The sequence below is a fragment of the Dendrobates tinctorius genome, unplaced genomic scaffold (assembly GCF_039654945.1).
Source record: "Dendrobates tinctorius isolate UK_male_01 unplaced genomic scaffold, ASM3965494v1 ptg000037l, whole genome shotgun sequence".
Classification (NCBI taxonomy): Eukaryota; Metazoa; Chordata; class Amphibia; order Anura; family Dendrobatidae; genus Dendrobates; species Dendrobates tinctorius.
Genome location: NW_027361705.1, coordinates 16,406,737 through 16,424,206, shown reverse-complemented (window position 1 = coordinate 16,424,206; position 17,470 = coordinate 16,406,737). Strand labels below are relative to the sequence as shown.

Sequence of the window (17,470 nt, the reverse complement as noted above, 5' to 3'; positions counted from 1 at the left end):
GCTGTAGTGCCCTTAAGTGTTCAATGTCGCACAGAAATTTACAATCCCCTGTACTTTCAGATTCGGCGGTCAGGATATACAGCTCCTGCCACCCAGGACTCTGGCGTCCCTTTCTCTCTATTAGCGCTTCGCTCAGGGGTCTGCTATATGCAGTATTTTAGCTTCCCCAAAGCCTCTTCTCTCTGCTATCGTCCTTCCCCTCCTCACTGATTAGCTCCCTGTCTTGAACTGACAGGATCTTCAAGAAAGATCTCTTTACCTCACGTTTAACTGCCTTGTCATTTCTCCTCACAGCTGCTCTCATTTCCATGACACCCTCTCAGCTCACTTCTAGCTGACTCACCAACCCCCTCTGCTGGCCAGAATTTATAAGGCAACTCCCTTTTCTGACCTGCAGCAGGAATTGTGATTTAATCTGTTACCTGGCATGGGGGTCCCCTTTCTGCCTCCAAGCATGACTTCACCTCTTAGAGGGAGGCAATGTCACTGTGGCAACCAGACTCTGGGGTGTCACACTCCTTCTTTTGCTGTGCAGCTGGACCAGTGTGACCACCACTTCTTTCTCCGAATTGCCCATGTCACTTGGATGGCCTTGACTCCATGTAGGGTCTAGGACCTCATCATCCCCAGATCCATCTTCCACCCACTCATCACCTCTAGTCACCTTGCCAGTCTGCACACTGCAGAAAGCCGCAGCAGTTGTCCCCTGTATTTCATCATCAGAGGTGTGCTGCAATGCTCCGCTGACCATTTCCACTAGCCCTTCCATGTATTCATACGCTAACAGAATAAGTGGTTGGGCATCATTGCACTCAACCTCTTCCACTTGCGGGGCAGAGCCAGGTGCATGGCCCACGGAACCACAGCCAGTGAAGTCATCACAAAGCAGAAGTGACGGCTGCATGGCTTGGGGCTAACACTGCTTGTCTAAGGAGTGAGGAAGACAGATGCCTATGGGCCACAGGTGCAATCTCTGCACTTTCAGCAGAGACTGGGTTGAAGACAAAGAGAAGGAACTGGAGGCACTCTCAGCCATCCAATCTAAACCGCCTCTACTTGTTCTGGCCTCACCGTTAGTCCAGTGGTACTCAGACCTACAAAATTATGCAGAACTTCTTTTCACCTGTGTGCACCAGAGGAAGATGTTTCATTTGAGCATGTAGCAAACATACAGTAGATCTAATGCAGCCTCTCCCTGCAGCAGCTACACCACCACCAGCAGCAGTACCATGGCCAAGTACTCTATTTGATGCTCTCCTCATTATTTGCTCCCTAAAAAGTGGAGAGTATTACCCAGCCTTCAAAATCCTTATGTCTCATTATTTTTTATCTTGTCAAAATGAATAATTTGCATTCCAAAACCTCGGAGAGTGCGGCCGAATTACTCAAGAACTTAGACCAAAGGGGACTGCACTTAAATCAACCAGCACCTCTTTCTGCATATCACTGCACACCAATTTCTGTATTTACTTTGAGCTAATGCCAGTTATCATTTTATTTGAGTGCTGAATTTTTTTTTCTATATGTGTTATTTCAATGCATATGTTTTGTAGTTTTGCAGCAATAGCTTTCAAGAATAAGAAAAGTAAAGATCAATGGTAAAAATTGAAAATAAGAATAATGTACAACACTTTTACAACTGCATTAAAAATGGCATTTTTTAAAATTCATATTAAATGTTATTTTATAATTGATGTTTTTGTTTATAAATTTAATTACCATTTCATTTTAAAGCTGCGATTATAATGACATGACAATGGTCTTATAATAAGTAATACCATAGATATAAAATTGACTCTAAAGTCTTGGCTACACAACGGTTAAAGCTTAAAATATGTGCTTTCTTCACTCTTTTTATGCTTGAAATATGTGAGTAAACAATAAAAAATGGCTATAAACTAAGGATGATTTATGTCAGTAGCTTACTTTGTATTCTATGGAGTATGTACCTATACTCTGGCCAACGTGACAGATTGATGTTAGCACAACAAGCATAACCTTTTCACGTTATTTTGAAACTGCATATTCTGTGTATCATCTAATCGAAGAATTAGCCACTATAAAGAATATATAACTCACGTATGTCTTTTCCTTGCTAGACAGGGCTATGAAGATTTGGAAAAACAACTAAAGGAGGTTTTTATGGAGAGAAGTAGTATCCTCCGGCAGCTTTCAAAAACATCCCGGGAGCTTGAAGGCATCAAAGGAAATTTGCAGGTTAGAGCAGTTTGTTTTTGTTTTCTTAATTTAACGAAAAGTAAAAAAGTGAAGAACAAAATATATGAAAGCTGAAAAGTGTATTTCTTATGTAACGTAAAATACATACATTTTTTTTACAGTAGACAACAATTTTGTCTTTTAACTGTAAAAAGTATAAAAGTAAATAATGAAAAAAAAGTCTTGAAACTGACAGCTCAATACAAAAGTCGAGGCATCATCACATTCGCACGATGCAGTGGATGCTCTTTCAAGTTTTCTCTTCATCTTTCCACCACAGCACTCCAGCTGTGAAATGTCAAAGGTTTTAAGTTGCACAAAAAAATTGCTCCTCCCATGAGTAGCTGATGTTTTTAAGAACATATTGTTTTCCTTCTTAATGCACTGAATACTTTTCTTGTGTTTTTGTTGTGCAGATTTTACATCTTTTGAAAACACTTTAGCCTGAATAATTCTGATAAACTTTTTATTACATTCATAAATGTACATCTTATTACCTCTTTTTACCGTATATTTTATACCATGTAGCAGTTTGCATGAAATTTGCATTTTACAGCTTATCTTAATCACATCTATTTATCTGCACAATTTTCATACAGTAGGTGTCGATGAAATTGTAAAAGCTGACTAAACACATCGGAGCGCACTATGTACACCATGTTTGGCACAATCCAGGCATATTTTGGTTAGGTTGAAAGCAATGTAATTTCTCAATCCTTACACATTTGCAGGAAAACCCACATAACTTGCTTGCAGATTTTAGTGCTGATTTGTCACAACAAAGTTGCAAAATTGTTGTGGGCTTCACATTCAGTAATGCTGTGAGATATTCCCAGCAAAACTGTGTAAAAATCCATAAGCAAGCTATTAGTATTTTTTTTAAAGATTTGTCAGTTATCTAAAATTGTGTTGTGTATAAATTCACCTATTAGCACATTATTTCCAATGTCCCTCTGCAATGCGAAGTACAACAGCAAACAAATAACCTTATATGTCAAGCCCCCGTTACACACTGCGATATCGCTAGCAATATCGCTGTAAAGTCACCGATTTTGTGACGTAGCAGCGATATTGCTAGCGATATCGCTGCATGTGATACTTACCTCCGACCGGCTCCCCTGCTGCTCATCGCTGGTCGTGCGAGAACGTCCTGGACCATTACTCGTCGGCCACTTCCTGCTGCGCTTCCTGTGGCATTTTCCAGGGGCACCACGAGGAGGAACAGACTCACCCCCAAACACTGCTTAGTCTTCTTCTGCTTATAATTTAGATAATATCTTTTGCTCTGATTTTTAGTCTTATGCTTAATGTTCTTCTGCTTTTTGTTCTTCTGCTTTTTGTTCTTCTGCTTCTTGGTCTTCTGTCTCATGTTGTTCTGTATCTTGGTGGTTGTCTTCACTTTCTTTGTCCTCTTTGTCATCTTCTTCAGGGTCATCTTTTTGGTCTTCTGTGGGGTGGTCTTCAGGGTCGTCGTCAGGGAGATCCAGAGTGATTATTAAAAACCATTTAAAAAAGTTTGAACTTGGAAATGTAGCAGAAGGTACAAGAAGGCTGAGGAACTGCTGAGAACCAGCTGACGGTGCTGGAACCCGGAGGGGCAACAGAAGGAACAAGAGCCAATGGAACTACCGAGGACCAGCTGATGCTACTGGAACCTGGTTACTAAGCAGGAGGTACCTGTGCTAGAAAGCACTACCAAGGACCAGCAGACATTGCTGGAACTCAGATACCGAGAAGGAGGCACCTAAGCCAAAGGCACTGCCGAGAGCCAGCTGACGGTGCTGGAACCCGGAGGGGCAGCAGAAGGAGCAAGAGGCAATGGAACTACCGAGGACCAGCTGACGGTACTGGAACCCGGTTACTATGCAGTAGGTACCTGTGCCAGAAAGCACTACCAAGGACCAGCAGACGTTGCTGGAACTCGGATACCGAGAAGGAGGCACCTAAGCCAAAGGCACTGCCGAGAACCAGATGATGGTACTGGAACCCGGATGGGTAGCAACAAAGTTGCAAGGCCGCGAGCCGGCTGCAGTTACCGAAACCCACAGTCCTACAGGGGGTGCTTGTCCTATTGGGGCTACGGAACCAGCCTTTATTGCCAGAACCCGCAGCCCACATAGGAAGCACCTAAACTGCAGGCACCATAGAGTCGGCTAACCCGACCGCAACACGACAGGACAAAGTTTTGGAGGCAAAGTGACATTGACACTACCCAGAAACAGCTGGAGTGCTGGAACCAGGCTGGGCAGGAGGGAGTACCCGTGCCAAAGACACTGCTGAGAACCAGCTGGTGGTGCTGGACCCCAATGTAAATACTACAAACAGAGTGGAGACAGAGGCCTAATTGGAGCAAGTTTAAAATCTGTAGTTGTGTGAGTGTGGACAGAGCAGGAGAAATTGCCGGACACACAGCTGGGGATCAGCTGACATAACTGAACCCCAATAACACTGGAGCATATGTTGACTGTGCAGATGGTACTTCTGAGCAGCAACTGGCGGTGTTGGAGCCCAGGGTCAATAGTACAAACAGAGTGGAGTCAGAGGCCTAATTGGAGCAAGTTTAAAATCTGTAGTTGTGTGAGTGTGGACAGAGCAGGAGAAATTGCCGGACACACAGCTGGGGATCAGCTCACATTACTGAACCCCAATAACACTGGAGCATATGTTGACTGTGCAGATGGCACTTCAGAGCAGCAACTGGCGGTGTTGGAGCCCAGGGTTAATACTACAAACATAATGGAGCCAGAGGCCTAATTGGATCAAGATTAATATCTGTTGTAGACTACAACTGATTTTAAACTTGCTCCAATTAGGCCTCTGGCTTCATTCTGTTTCTAGTATTTACCCTGGGCTCCAACAACGCCAGTTGCTGCTTAGAAGTGCCGTCTGCCCAGTCAACACTTGCTCCTGTGTTATTGGGGTTCAGTAATGTCAGCTGATCCCCTGCTGTGTGTCTGGCAATTTCTCCTGCTCTGTCCACATTCTAGTGGGAATGTGGACAGAGCAGGAGAAATTGCCGGACACACAGCAGGGGATCAGCTGACGTTACTGAACCCCAGTAACACAGGAGCAAGTGTCGAATGTGCAGACCGCACTTCTGAGCAGCAACAGGCGGTATTGGAGCCCAGGGTAAATACAAGAGACAGAGTGGAGCCAGAGGCCTAATTGGAGCAAGTTTAAAATCAGTAGTAGTGTGACTGTGGACAGAGCAGGAGACATTGCCGGACACACAGCAGGGGAGCAGCTGACATTACTGAACCCCACTAGCACAGGAGCTAGTGTTTTTCTCTGTGCAGACAGCACTTCTGAGCAACAACTGGTGGTGTTGGAGCCCAGGGTCAATCAAGGAGTAGGCTGAGGCCTACTTGGAGCAAGTTTAATATCTGATGTAGATTGAATGTGGAGGGAGCAGGAGACATTTCCAGACACACAGCAGGGGAGCAGCTGGGGTTACTGAACCCCACTAACACAGGAGCTAGTGGTTTTCTCTGTGCAGACCGCACTTCTGAGCAACAACTGGCGGTGTTGGAGCCCAGGATCGATCATAGTGTAGGCTGAGGCCTACTTGGAGCAAGTTTAAAATCTGATGTAGTTGGAATGTGGAGGGAGCAGGAGATATTGCCGGACACACAGCAGGGGAGCAGCTGACGTTACTGAACCCCACTAACACAGGAGCTAATGTTTTTTTCTGTGCAGAGAGCACTTCTGAGCAGCAACTGGTTGTGTTGGAGCCCAGGGATTACAGTTCAGGTGGTAGAAACATGAACACAACATTAGACCTGGATTCTGTTGCCAACCAATTATTTAATCTGGAAGAGGACTGGCAAATTCAGGTGAGATGCAGACCTTATTCATTTTCAGAAAAGTAAGCCAGTCAACATTATTGGAGGATAGTCGCATGCGACGGTCTGTTAGTACACCACCTGTGGCACTAAAGACGCGTTCCGATAATACACTAGCAGCAGGGCAAGACAGCACCAACAATGCATACTGGCTAAGCTGTGGCCAGGTATCCAGCTTAGAGACCCAAAACTTGAAGGGGGAAGATCCGTCTTGGAGTACATTGAGAGGGCAAGACATGTAGTCTATCACCATCTGACAGAAACGTTGCCTCCTGCTGACTGGAGCTGTCTGTGATGGTGTAGACATTTGTGGCGAACACAAAACTTTGCCACATTTGGGCCATACTGGTCTTGCCTTTGCTGAGGCGCTGCTTCTGCTCCCTCTTTGTGCAGAGCTTCCTCCACTGCCTCAACGCACAGAGCTGCTTTGTAAAGCACTAGCAGCACTGCTCTCGGGTGGAATGGAGAACATGATGGAATGCACCAGTGTGTCTTGGTACTCCCGCATTTTACGTTCCCGGTTCAACGGTGTTATGAGGCTTTGTAAGTTGTCCCGGTAGCGAGGATCTAGGAGGGTGTACACCCAATAATCAGCCGTGTTGAGAATGTGGGCGATGCGGCGGTCGTTTCTCAGGCACTGCAGCATGAAATCAACCATGTGCTGCAGACTCCCAACTGGCCAAGAAACACTGTCCCCTGCTTGAGGCGTCATCTCTGCCTGCTCTGCATCACCCCACTTTCGCTCTACATACTGACTACTAGAGCATTGTGTACCTCCCTCCTCTGGAGAGATGTCTTCCTCCTCCATTGACTCCTCCTCATCCTCCTCGCAAAGTGTCCCCTGCCTAGGCCTTTGTGAGGAACCACGTTGCTCAGACTGTCCAGAAGCAGATGGCATTTGTGACTCCACATTCTCCACCTCTTCCAAACCATCCTCCCTTAGTGCTTACAGTGTTTTTTGAAGCAGGCAGATAAGTGGGACAGTCATGCTGGCTAGTGCATCATCTGCACTCGCCATCCAAGTGGAATCATCGAAGGCACGCAAAATGTGGCAGATGTCCTTCATAGAGGCCCACTCAGTGGTGGTGAAGTGTGACCGCCGCGCAGTGCGACTTGTTTGCGCCTGATGCAGCTGGTACTCCATTACTGCTGCCTGCTGCTCACACAGACTGGATTCCTGCAATCCTTGGAGTTGGCAGAACAGGTACAGAGCCACTCTCAAGATATGTACCCGGCTCCACAACATTGACCCAATGGGCAGTGAGGGAAAGACATCGTCCCTGTCCATGGTTACTGGTCCACGCATCGGTGGTCAGGTGGACCTTGCTACTGATGGCGTTTAGTAGCGTATGTTTAATTTTTCCCTCCACATGCTTTTGCAGGGCAGGGACGGCTTGCCTGCTGAAATAAAAGCGGCTGGGCACGGTGTATTGTGGGACTGCCAATGCCATGAAGTTACGGAAGGTGTTAGCCTCCACCAGCCTGAATGAGAGCATTTCAAGGGCAAGTAGTTTTGCAATGCCAGCATTCATAGCCTGTGCTCGGGGATGGTTTGCCGAGTATGGCCGCCTTTTCTCCCATGCCTGTGCTACTGATGGCTGTAGAGTGGCCTGGGAGTGTGAGGATGACAGGGAACATGGTGCTGTGGGTGGAATGTCACTGGGTCTTTGGACAACAGTGCCAGAGGTTCTTCCATGGCGATCCTGTGAGGAAGCCGAACCAGCTGTATGTGAGCTGGAGGAACAGGCTACAACACGAGCTGAAGAGGTGGTAGGTGGTGCTGTAGGTTGGCCTACGTCTTCAATGCGTCTTTGTAACTCCACCACGTGCTTGGTCCACACATGTTTGTGGTATTGAGGTTGCTGACACTTTTCCCTCTTTTGACTTTCTGATTACACATCTTGCATTTGACAAAGTAAATGTCATCTGCAAACTGTGTCAAAAAAGGACCATGAAAAAAGAAGAAAAGAAGGTGTGAAAAATTGGACGCGATCAACCCAAAAAATGAAACAAAATAATAATAATGTGTTTCACTTAAATATATGAGAAAATGATACATTTTTATTATTGACAGCATACAAAAGAAAAACACAAATGACAAGAGGGAAAAATATCTTTAAAAACATTTAAAAAGGCCAAAAAAGATTGGCCATAGATGACACTCCAAAGAAAACCCGATGTGTACCCCCTCCAATAAGATGGGCAAAAGGACATGCAAAAAGTATACATGCATACATGAGGTGAAACCTATATAATTAGGTATAGCAGTGTGACAAAGCCGTACATGAATAACAGTACGTCAAACAAACAATTTGCATGTTCATAAAAAATGGATCAAGCGGACCAATTAGCATATGGCTATAAATACACGAATCCTCATGTGCAAAAAATGATTTGCACATTAGAGTGCTAAATAGCCAAATATATGGTTTGCAGTTCCCAAAAATGAGTACAGAAAATGAAATGACTGTTTATTCTATGCACTGCCATTTATGTTTCATTTTGATTCATTGCCATGTTTAACATAAGGTTTAAATAGGTTGTATCCTTTTTGGGGACAGTGTCATCTATGGCCAATCTGTTTTGGCCTTTTTAAGTGTTTTTAAAGATATTTTTCCCTCTTGTCATTTGTGTTTTTCTTTTGTATGCTGTCAATAATATAAATTTATCATTTTCTCATATATTTATGTGAAACACATTATTAATATTTTGTTTCATTTTTTGGGTTGATCGCGTCCAATTTTGCACACCTTATTTTCTTCTTTTTTTATGCACCATTTATTCAGGTGTGTTGGTCAGCAGTCCCCTTTTGATTTTTATAGTGCCCTCAAAAGTTTTTTGGTTCTTGTCAAAAAAGGACCATGCACTGCAAGCGCCCGTTTTGTGTTTTGGAAGAAGATTGCTCCTCACGGGTGCCAAAGTGGAGGCTACAGGCAACCAAGTCTGCCCCCGCCCTCTCCCTCCTCTTTTGGCTGTTCGGCTAATCTCTTCCTCAGAGCTGCTCCCACCACCTTCCTGTGGCTGACGCCATGATGGGTCAAGGACCTCATCATCTCCACTCCCCTCTTCAAGCACCGGCTGGTCCTGGGTTGTCTCGCCAGCACCGTACGCACCAGAAATTGGCAACTGAGTCTCATCATCATCAGATGAGCACTGAGGTGTGCTGACAATAGGCACTGGCCCACCCGCCTCTTCAGATTCAGAGGGACAAAGCAGTTGCGCATCACTGCATACTCCCTCTTCTTCACATTCTAGAATGCTGCTTGGCTGGCCCCCTCTTTCCAAGCCAAGAGATTCAGAGAACAGAAGTAGAGATGGCTCCTGTCCAGGGCTCTCTGACTGCCTGGGCAATTTGGCAGGTGGTGAAGAGACAGATGGTTGCTCTTCAGTGCTCTGGCCCTGAGAGGATGTGGAAGTAATTGAAGTCGATGCGTTAGCTGCCATCCATCCGACAACGGCTTCAATTTGTTCGTCCCGCAGCAGTGGGGTACAGTGAGGTCCTACAAAGCTGCGCATAAAGGACTGTTCCCTGGTAAAACTGGGGGATGCTGAGTCACTGGTGCCTGCAGCAGGCACAGAATCCCCACGTCCTCTCCCTGCTGAAACTCCACGCCCACGACCACGTGCCTTACTCCCTGCCTTCTTCGTCTTGGTAGACTGATAAAGATAGGCAGAAAAGTACAAAGGGGGGGGCTTAGTGTGCTTATTCCTGAACAGCTACTAACAGGTATAAGAAACACTAATTTTATAAAGTGTGTGGACTACACTTTAATATGAGCTAATGTGGCCTACACAACTGTCAAGTGGAGTGTTTGGTGAACTTTATTTACGTGATTTTTTTCAAAAAAGCAAAAAGGATGTGACCAAAGATGTCAAAGCGATAGTATCACAAATTTTTTGGAGCTATTACAATGCAGGAAGGTAACCTACAAAGCAATAGATGAGGCTCCAAAAAATAGGCTAATACTAATCTGGCTGGGGCTGCAGGGCACAAGCCAAAAAAAAGGCTCCTCTATCTACTCCTATATAGTGTTTGCAACCAATCTAGCTGGATACAGATGGAAGCACACTAATAGGAGAAATTCAGGAAAAATAAGCAGCACTACAGCAAAAAAGAACAATGTATGAGGCAGTGACACACGCTGAGCGGACTACAACCAGAAGTGGCTGCAGAACACACTACAGCGTGAGCTGCACTCACACACAGAGACCTCACAGACAGCCATGAACAGTGCAGAGAACTGTGCACTAGCACAGAAAGGCTGCAGAAAGGCTCCGCTGTCTACTCCTATATAGTGTTTGCAACCAATGTAGATGGATACGGATGGATGCACACTAATAGGAGAATTAATGAAAAATGAGCAGCAATAAAACAAAAATAAATATGTATGAGGCAGTGACGCACACTGAGCGGCCTACAACCAGAGGTGGTGCAGGACACACTACAGCATGAGCTGAACTCACACAGACCTTGCAGACAGCTGAGAACAGCACTGCAAGGCAATGGAAAGCTTCTCACAGGGGTTGCTAAACTAGCCTGGGTAAAGCCCAATCTAGCAAATCGATATTTCTAACTGTCCCTCAGAGTCACAAGAGCAGCGTCCTGCCCTAACTGAATTCACAGCAGAGTGAACCCAAAATGGCGGCGGCGGCTTTTATAGGGCATCATGACATCATTTCAGCAGCCAATCACAGCCATGCCATTAGTTAAGATGCCTACATGCCTAACACGATGTGCCCACACTTCTTAGGATTCCTCATTGGCTGAATCAAATCAAACTGGCTCATAGCATTATGGGAACTTCTGATTCCGGTATTCGATATCCTAAAAGTATCGGAACTCAGTATCGGAATTCCGATACCTCGAATATCGGCTGATACCCGATATTTGCGGTATCGGAATGCTCAACACTAATGGTGACCCTAACTGGGACAGTCCTAACTCTAATATTAAAATCCTTACCATTTGTCAAGTGACATGCATGTGGATAAGGGCTGAGAAGGACTGGGCCCAACTAGTGGACACAGCCATGGGAGACCACATCAATATATTACCCAGCTCAAGGAAAGGCAGGCCACACCTTTATATGCTCATGATGCAAATGGAGCGCCCGGGGTGCACGCGGCGCCGGCGTGATGGTGTGAGGAGCAGGGCCGTGGGGTAATCGGTACCGGGCCCGTCGACTTCAGCAGGGGACGATGTCACGGCGCCGGCGTCCCGGTCTGTGGCCCTGGGGCATCCATTAAATAAAATGATGAAAGGGGAAGGGGAAAAGTTGCTGGTGATGTGGTAAAAATGAAGATAAAGTTTATAGATGGTTAAATACGTGATGCCACCTGTGGTATTCTGGTCACTGCGCTGCGGTGTTGTTCCCCTGAGACTGTTGATGTGGCACAGCTGGAGGTGAAAATAGCTCTCCACAGGTAGAGCAATAGTCCCAGGGCAAAGATGTTAGATTAATAGTCAAAATGGCTGTGAACGTTGGGGTGTAGAGAAATGAGAGGAGGACACAGAGAGGTGCAGTTTCTTTACCTTTTACTGGTAATTGGTTGCAATCCGGAGTACTACATACAGGTGATGGAATGAGTCCAGCTCGCCTGGAGGCATGCAGGGGATCCACCTTGCCAGGTGGGGATTTAGGACCTTCCTTCTGCACTTTGTGTGGGTCTCCGCTGTTTATAACTATGCTGCGACCCTCAATTGCGTGATGATTTCACTAACCTGTATGACTGTCAGCATGAGCCTATTCCATGGGTACCATCCTTTTCACCATCAGCCCCGGGCTCCTTATCTGCTGCCCTGCTCTCAGGTGTGCAATGTTGCACAGGAATTTGCAATCCCCTGTACTTTCAGATTAGGCGATCAGGACGTACAGCTCCTGTCAGCCTAGGACCCTGGCGTCCTCTTTCTCTCTATTAGCGCTTAACTCTGGGGTCTGCTATATGCAGTTTTAGCTTCCCCAAAGCCTCTTCTCTCTGCTATCATCCTTCCCCTCCTGTCAGATCAGCTCTCCGTCTCTAACTGACATGATCTCCCCGAAAGATCTTTTTACCTCACGTTTTAACTGCCTTTTCATTTTTCCTCACAGCTCACAGCTGCTCTTGTTTCCATGACAACCCTTTCAGCTCACCTCTAGCTGACTCACCAACCCCCTCTGCTGGCCAGAATTTGTAAGGCAGCTCCCTTTTCTGACCTGCAGCAGGAATTGTGATTTAATCTATGTTACCTGGCATGGGGGTCTCCTTTCTGCCTTCAAGCATGACTTCACCTCATAGAGGGAGGCAATGTCATTGTGACAACCGGAATCTGGGGTGTCACACAAACAGACTGAAAAAAACAACTTAGGTATGAATTAGGATATAAACTGGTGTGCATGCAGCATGTAAGCACTCGTTCACACTGGTCACTGAATAGAAGAAAAACAAAAACTGAAACATAATGACTGAATACCCTGCAGTAAATAAATAAACAGCAACAGTGCATGAAAATAATATAGGGTTCTTAGTTAATGTGTTTTTTGACAAAAAAAAATGCAAAAGTCATCCCACCACTTCACGGTAACCCTAACTGGGACAGTCCTAACTCTAATATTAAAATCCTTATTTGTTATCAAGTGACATGAATATGGATAAAGGCTGAGAAGGACTGGGCCCAGCTAGTGGACAGACATCCATGGGAAACCACATCAATATAATGCACAGCTCAAGAATAGTAGATGTGTAGGCAGTCTGATAACCTGCTTGCAGAAATGCAGCTGCACACAGGAACAGGAAATGTATAGGCAATCAGATAACGTACAGCTGAGATGTGGATACTTACAGGAGCAAAATAGCTGAGAGTATGGGAAACATAGAAAAAGCAAAAATTAATAACTATCAGGTACCTTGCTTGCAGAGGCAAAGTTGTTAGCAGCAATATTAGCAGACACAGGTTAATTAATATTTACCTTGTTGCAACAGAATTATGAGTGCAATGGCATTAAGATTTACAGGACTGAGCTAGGAAGTAGTTGCAGATAGCTGAATTACAGACAGGAGTTTGCTGGACAAATTATTGGAAAACTTACTAAAGATAAGTGAAGTGGATGATGAGATAAACTCCTATAAAATACATGTTTACTGGCAACTATCCTTCCCTAATTCTTATGGAGTTGGCATTTGCCTGAGATATCAGTAAAACGTTTAGGGTGATGAAGTCAGAGTTGTTTTTGGGTGTTATTTGTGTAATCTGGTATGGACTAGTTCAGAAGAAGCTGTTCATAGGAGAAGCAAATAAGCTGCTGGAACTGATACAGGTATGTAGGAGTTAAAACTTTAAGATTTTTGCACTCATTATTGTGATTTAAATAATGAGAATATACTAATATGCTAAATTTTAGCTTACAGTATCTTGTTTAATCACATGGTGTTAAATTATGTTATAAGGAGAGCTAAACACACACCTAAACACAAGAGTTTGTATAAATCACTTTACAAGACCAGTCCGATGGCCACGTCAGTGATCTGTGGTTGCTGTTTTGGAGCCCTAACAACTACCTACTACCTGTGGACCTGATGACTTCTACAGCATTTTTTTTTTTGCTTGGCCAGCTTATAAAAACTGCTGACAGGTTCTAAGCGCTCCCATCTGGAGGCTACAGATTACCGACATGGCAGATGAATCAGGTTCTGCTAATTGATCTACATCAACTCTAATAAACACGTTTAAAGACATTTGAATTTAAAACATACAACTGAGGCTGTTATACTTCATTTATTTCATAAATTACTTTATTTGGCATACTAAAACTTGGCAAAATAAAAGCTCTAAGTCTCCTACTTTCATTCAATTATATTTTTGGCAAAGATGTGCCATAGAGAAAGTGTAAGCATTAACAAAAGAAACCCTTGATTATTTCGATGTTTATCTTAGCTAATTTTTTACACTTAAAGTTGTGAGGTCTTCTGTGGTTATAATGGTTTCATTTATTCATAGCCAACATAATTTTAGATGGATTTATTGCTTTTTGTGTGCGCACACATGGCAAAATAAAATACTTTACTTTCTCATTCTTCATAAGCAATGAAATAGTGTCATTATCATATTTCTAAGCAAGCATTATGAATTGAAATTTTATTTTGTAGTCTTTGAAAAGCAATGAAGCCTCTTCCAAGAATGATGTCCAAAAACTACTGGAATTGGAACAAAAGCAAAGGTAAATAAAGCAAAGCTCCATAGCATTAAATAATTCTGAAACGTCCATTCAAATTTGTTTTAAAGTAATTGAATGAAGCAACTAATATGGATCAACAATAGTTTATTGATGTCATTTTGATAGCTTAGTTTTGACAGTCTATAGGGATAATTATAAACTTTCAAAATAACTTGGGACCTAACAACATGGAACTAACTATTGTGAATTGTCTTTCTCTGATACCACACAATCAACAGAGTGAGGGAAGTGTGAACAATCCCAAGACCTTTATTATAGGCAAAACTAAAAGGTTCTTAAACAATCCACCACACTGAGGATACCATAGTCCAGAACATGAATGCTTTTCAGTAACAGGATGAGAGTCCAATAATCTAGCAGACAGAGGATAAAATGGGTCCATATGCTTCCCCTCCTCTCTGATGTGCTGTCTTCACACGATCATCACCACACAAGGTCTGACTTGAGTAGCTCCTGTCCTCCTCAGCCCCCTCCTTAAGTCCAGGGGTAGTCAGACAGGTTGGGGTGGTTTTCAGGCCTCCCAGACCTGACAAAGGTGCCTTGGGGATTAAGGCACTACAGGGGGTTCATCAAGAGGCATAAATACAGTCAGTCTGCAGACAGTAAGTGAGCTAATTCAATTATCAGACTTTTGGAAGGTAATTGAGACTCTAGACAATATGGGGAATACACTGAATGATACAGGGCAACAAGAGAACACTATAGAAATCCGTAAAATATAAGTAGACACAAAATGATACCCACATAACATATCACACCATCACATGGTGTAATTTTTTGAAAATTGTCATTGTACTACAAACAAGGTGTTTAGAAAATGAAAAATTGACAAAATGTTAAATAGTATTGCTCAATATTTATATAATTAAACTAGCAGATATGTAGATGATGTATTCCTCTAGCGACCTACGTAATAAAGCAAGAGCCTTATAGAAATCAAAATTACTCTTTCGATATTTAAATATTTGAAACTGACATAAAACACATTAAAAAGCCACAAAGCATTTGTGCAATGTGAAGTTGCTAAGTAATTTTGCAATTATTGGTGACATTGCACCAGTCCCAACACATGGGTAGAGCTGGAGACATACAGGAATTAGCAATGTTTGATTGTCTAATTAATAATGAGCTTTTACATACCTTACACTACAAATATTATTCTAGTTGCCCTACTGTACATGATGTCAATATTAACCCCTTAACCCCGAAGCTTCTTTTTGGTTTTGTGTTTTTGTTTTTCGCTCCTCTCCTTCCCAGAGCCTTAACTTTTATATTTTTCCATCAATTTGTCCATGTGAGGGCTTATTTTTTGCAGGACAAGTTGTACTTTTGAATGACATCTTTGGTTATACCATGTCGTGTACTAGAAAACAGGAAAAAAACTGCAAGAGCGCTGAAATTGCAAAAAAAAGTGCAATCCCACACTTGTTTTTTGTTTGGCTTTTTTGTTAGGTTTAGTAAATGCTAAAACTGACCTGCCATTATAATTCTCCAGGTCATTACGAGTTCATAGACACCAAAGATATCTAGGTTCATTTTTCATCTACAGTTGTGGCCAAAAGTATTGACACCCCTGCAATTCTGTCAAATAATACTCAGTTTCTTCCTGAAAATGATTGCAAACACAAATTCTTTGGTATTATTATCTTCATTTAATTTGTCTTAAATGAAAAAAACACAAAAAGAATTGTCCTAAAGCCAAATTGGATATAATTCCACACAAAACTCCAATAATGGGCCAGACAAAAGTATTGGCACCCTCAGCCTAATACTTGGTTGCACAACCTTTAGCCAAAATAACTGCGACCAACCGCTTCCGGTAGCCATCAATGAGTTTCTTACAATGCTCTGCTGGAATTTTAGACCATTCTTCTTTGGCAAACTGCTCCAGGTCCCTGATATTTGAAGGGTGCCTTCTCCAAACTGCCATTTTTAGATCTCTCCACAGGTGTTCTATGGGATTCAGGTCTGGACTCACTGCTGGCCACCTTGGAAGTCTCCAGTGCTTTCTCTCAAACCATTTTCTAGTGCTTTTTGAAGTGTGTTTTGGGTCATTGTCCTGCTGTAAGACCCATGACCTCTGAGGGAGACCCAGCTTTCTCACATTGGGCCCTACATTATGCTGCAAAATTTGTTGGTAGTCTTCAGACTTCATAATGCCATGCACACAGTCAAGCAGTCCAGTGCCAGAGGCAGCAAAGCAACCCCAAAACATAAGGGAACCTCCACCATGCTTGACTGTAGGGACCGTGTTCTTTTCTTTGAATGCCTCTTTTTTTTCTCCTATAAACTCTATGTTGATGCCTTTGCCCAAAAAGCTCTACTTTTGTCTCATCTGACCAGAGAACATTCTTCCAAAACGTTTTAGGCTTTTTCAGGTAAGTTTTGGCAAACTCCAGCCTGGCTTTTTTATGTTTCGAGGTAAGAAGTGGGGTCTTCCTGGGTCTCCTACCATACCGTCCCTTTTCATTCAGACGCCGACGGATAGTATGGGTTGACGCTGTTGTACCCTCGGACTGCAGGGCAGCTTGAACTTGTTTGGATGTTAGTCGAGGTTCTTTATCCAACATCCGCACAATCTTGCGTTGAAATCTCTTGTCAATTTTTCTTTTCCATCCACATCTAGGTAGGTTAGCCACAGTGCCATGGGCTTTAAACTTCTTGATGACACTGCGCACGTTAGACACAGGAACATTCAGGTCTTTGGAGATGGACTTGTAGCCTTGAGATTGCTCATGCTTCCTCACAATTTGGTTTCTCAAGTCCTCAGACAGCTCTTTGGTCTTCTTTCTTTTCTCCATGCTCAATGTGGTACACACAAGGACACAGGACAGAGGTTGAGTCAACTTTAATCCATGTCAACTGGCTGCAAGTGTGATTTAGTTATTGCCAACACCTGTTAGGTGCCACAGGTAAGTTACAGGTGCTGTTAATTACACAAATTAGAGAAGCATCACATGATTTTTCGAACAGTGCCAATACTTTTGTCCACCTTCTTTTTTATGTTTGGTGTGGAATTATATCCAATTTGGCTTTAGGATAATTCTTTTTGTGTTTTTTCATTTAAGACAAATTAAATGAAGATAATAATACCAAAGAATTTGTGTTTGCAATCATTTTCAGGAAGAAACAGAGTATTATCTGACAGAATTGCAGGGGTGTCAATACTTTTCGCCACAACTGTAAGTGGTAAAAAAA

At 43.4% G+C, this 17,470-nt stretch overlaps 1 protein-coding gene across 4 annotated transcripts in view; it reads left to right on the top strand.

Moving 5' to 3' along the window:
• The window catches only part of LUZP2 (leucine zipper protein 2), a 1,424,041-nt gene that overhangs the window by 580,725 nt on the left and 825,846 nt on the right, over nt 1-17,470 (top strand). For 3 of the 4 annotated variants that reach the window (XM_073573880.1, XM_073573881.1, XM_073573879.1), the window contains 2 exons: nt 2,100-2,217; nt 14,184-14,254. In XM_073573880.1, coding sequence (XP_073429981.1) covers nt 2,100-2,217; nt 14,184-14,254 — 189 coding nt within the window. The remainder of the gene's footprint in view (nt 1-2,099; nt 2,218-14,183; nt 14,255-17,470) is intronic. The other variant, XM_073573883.1, reaches the window with a different exon arrangement.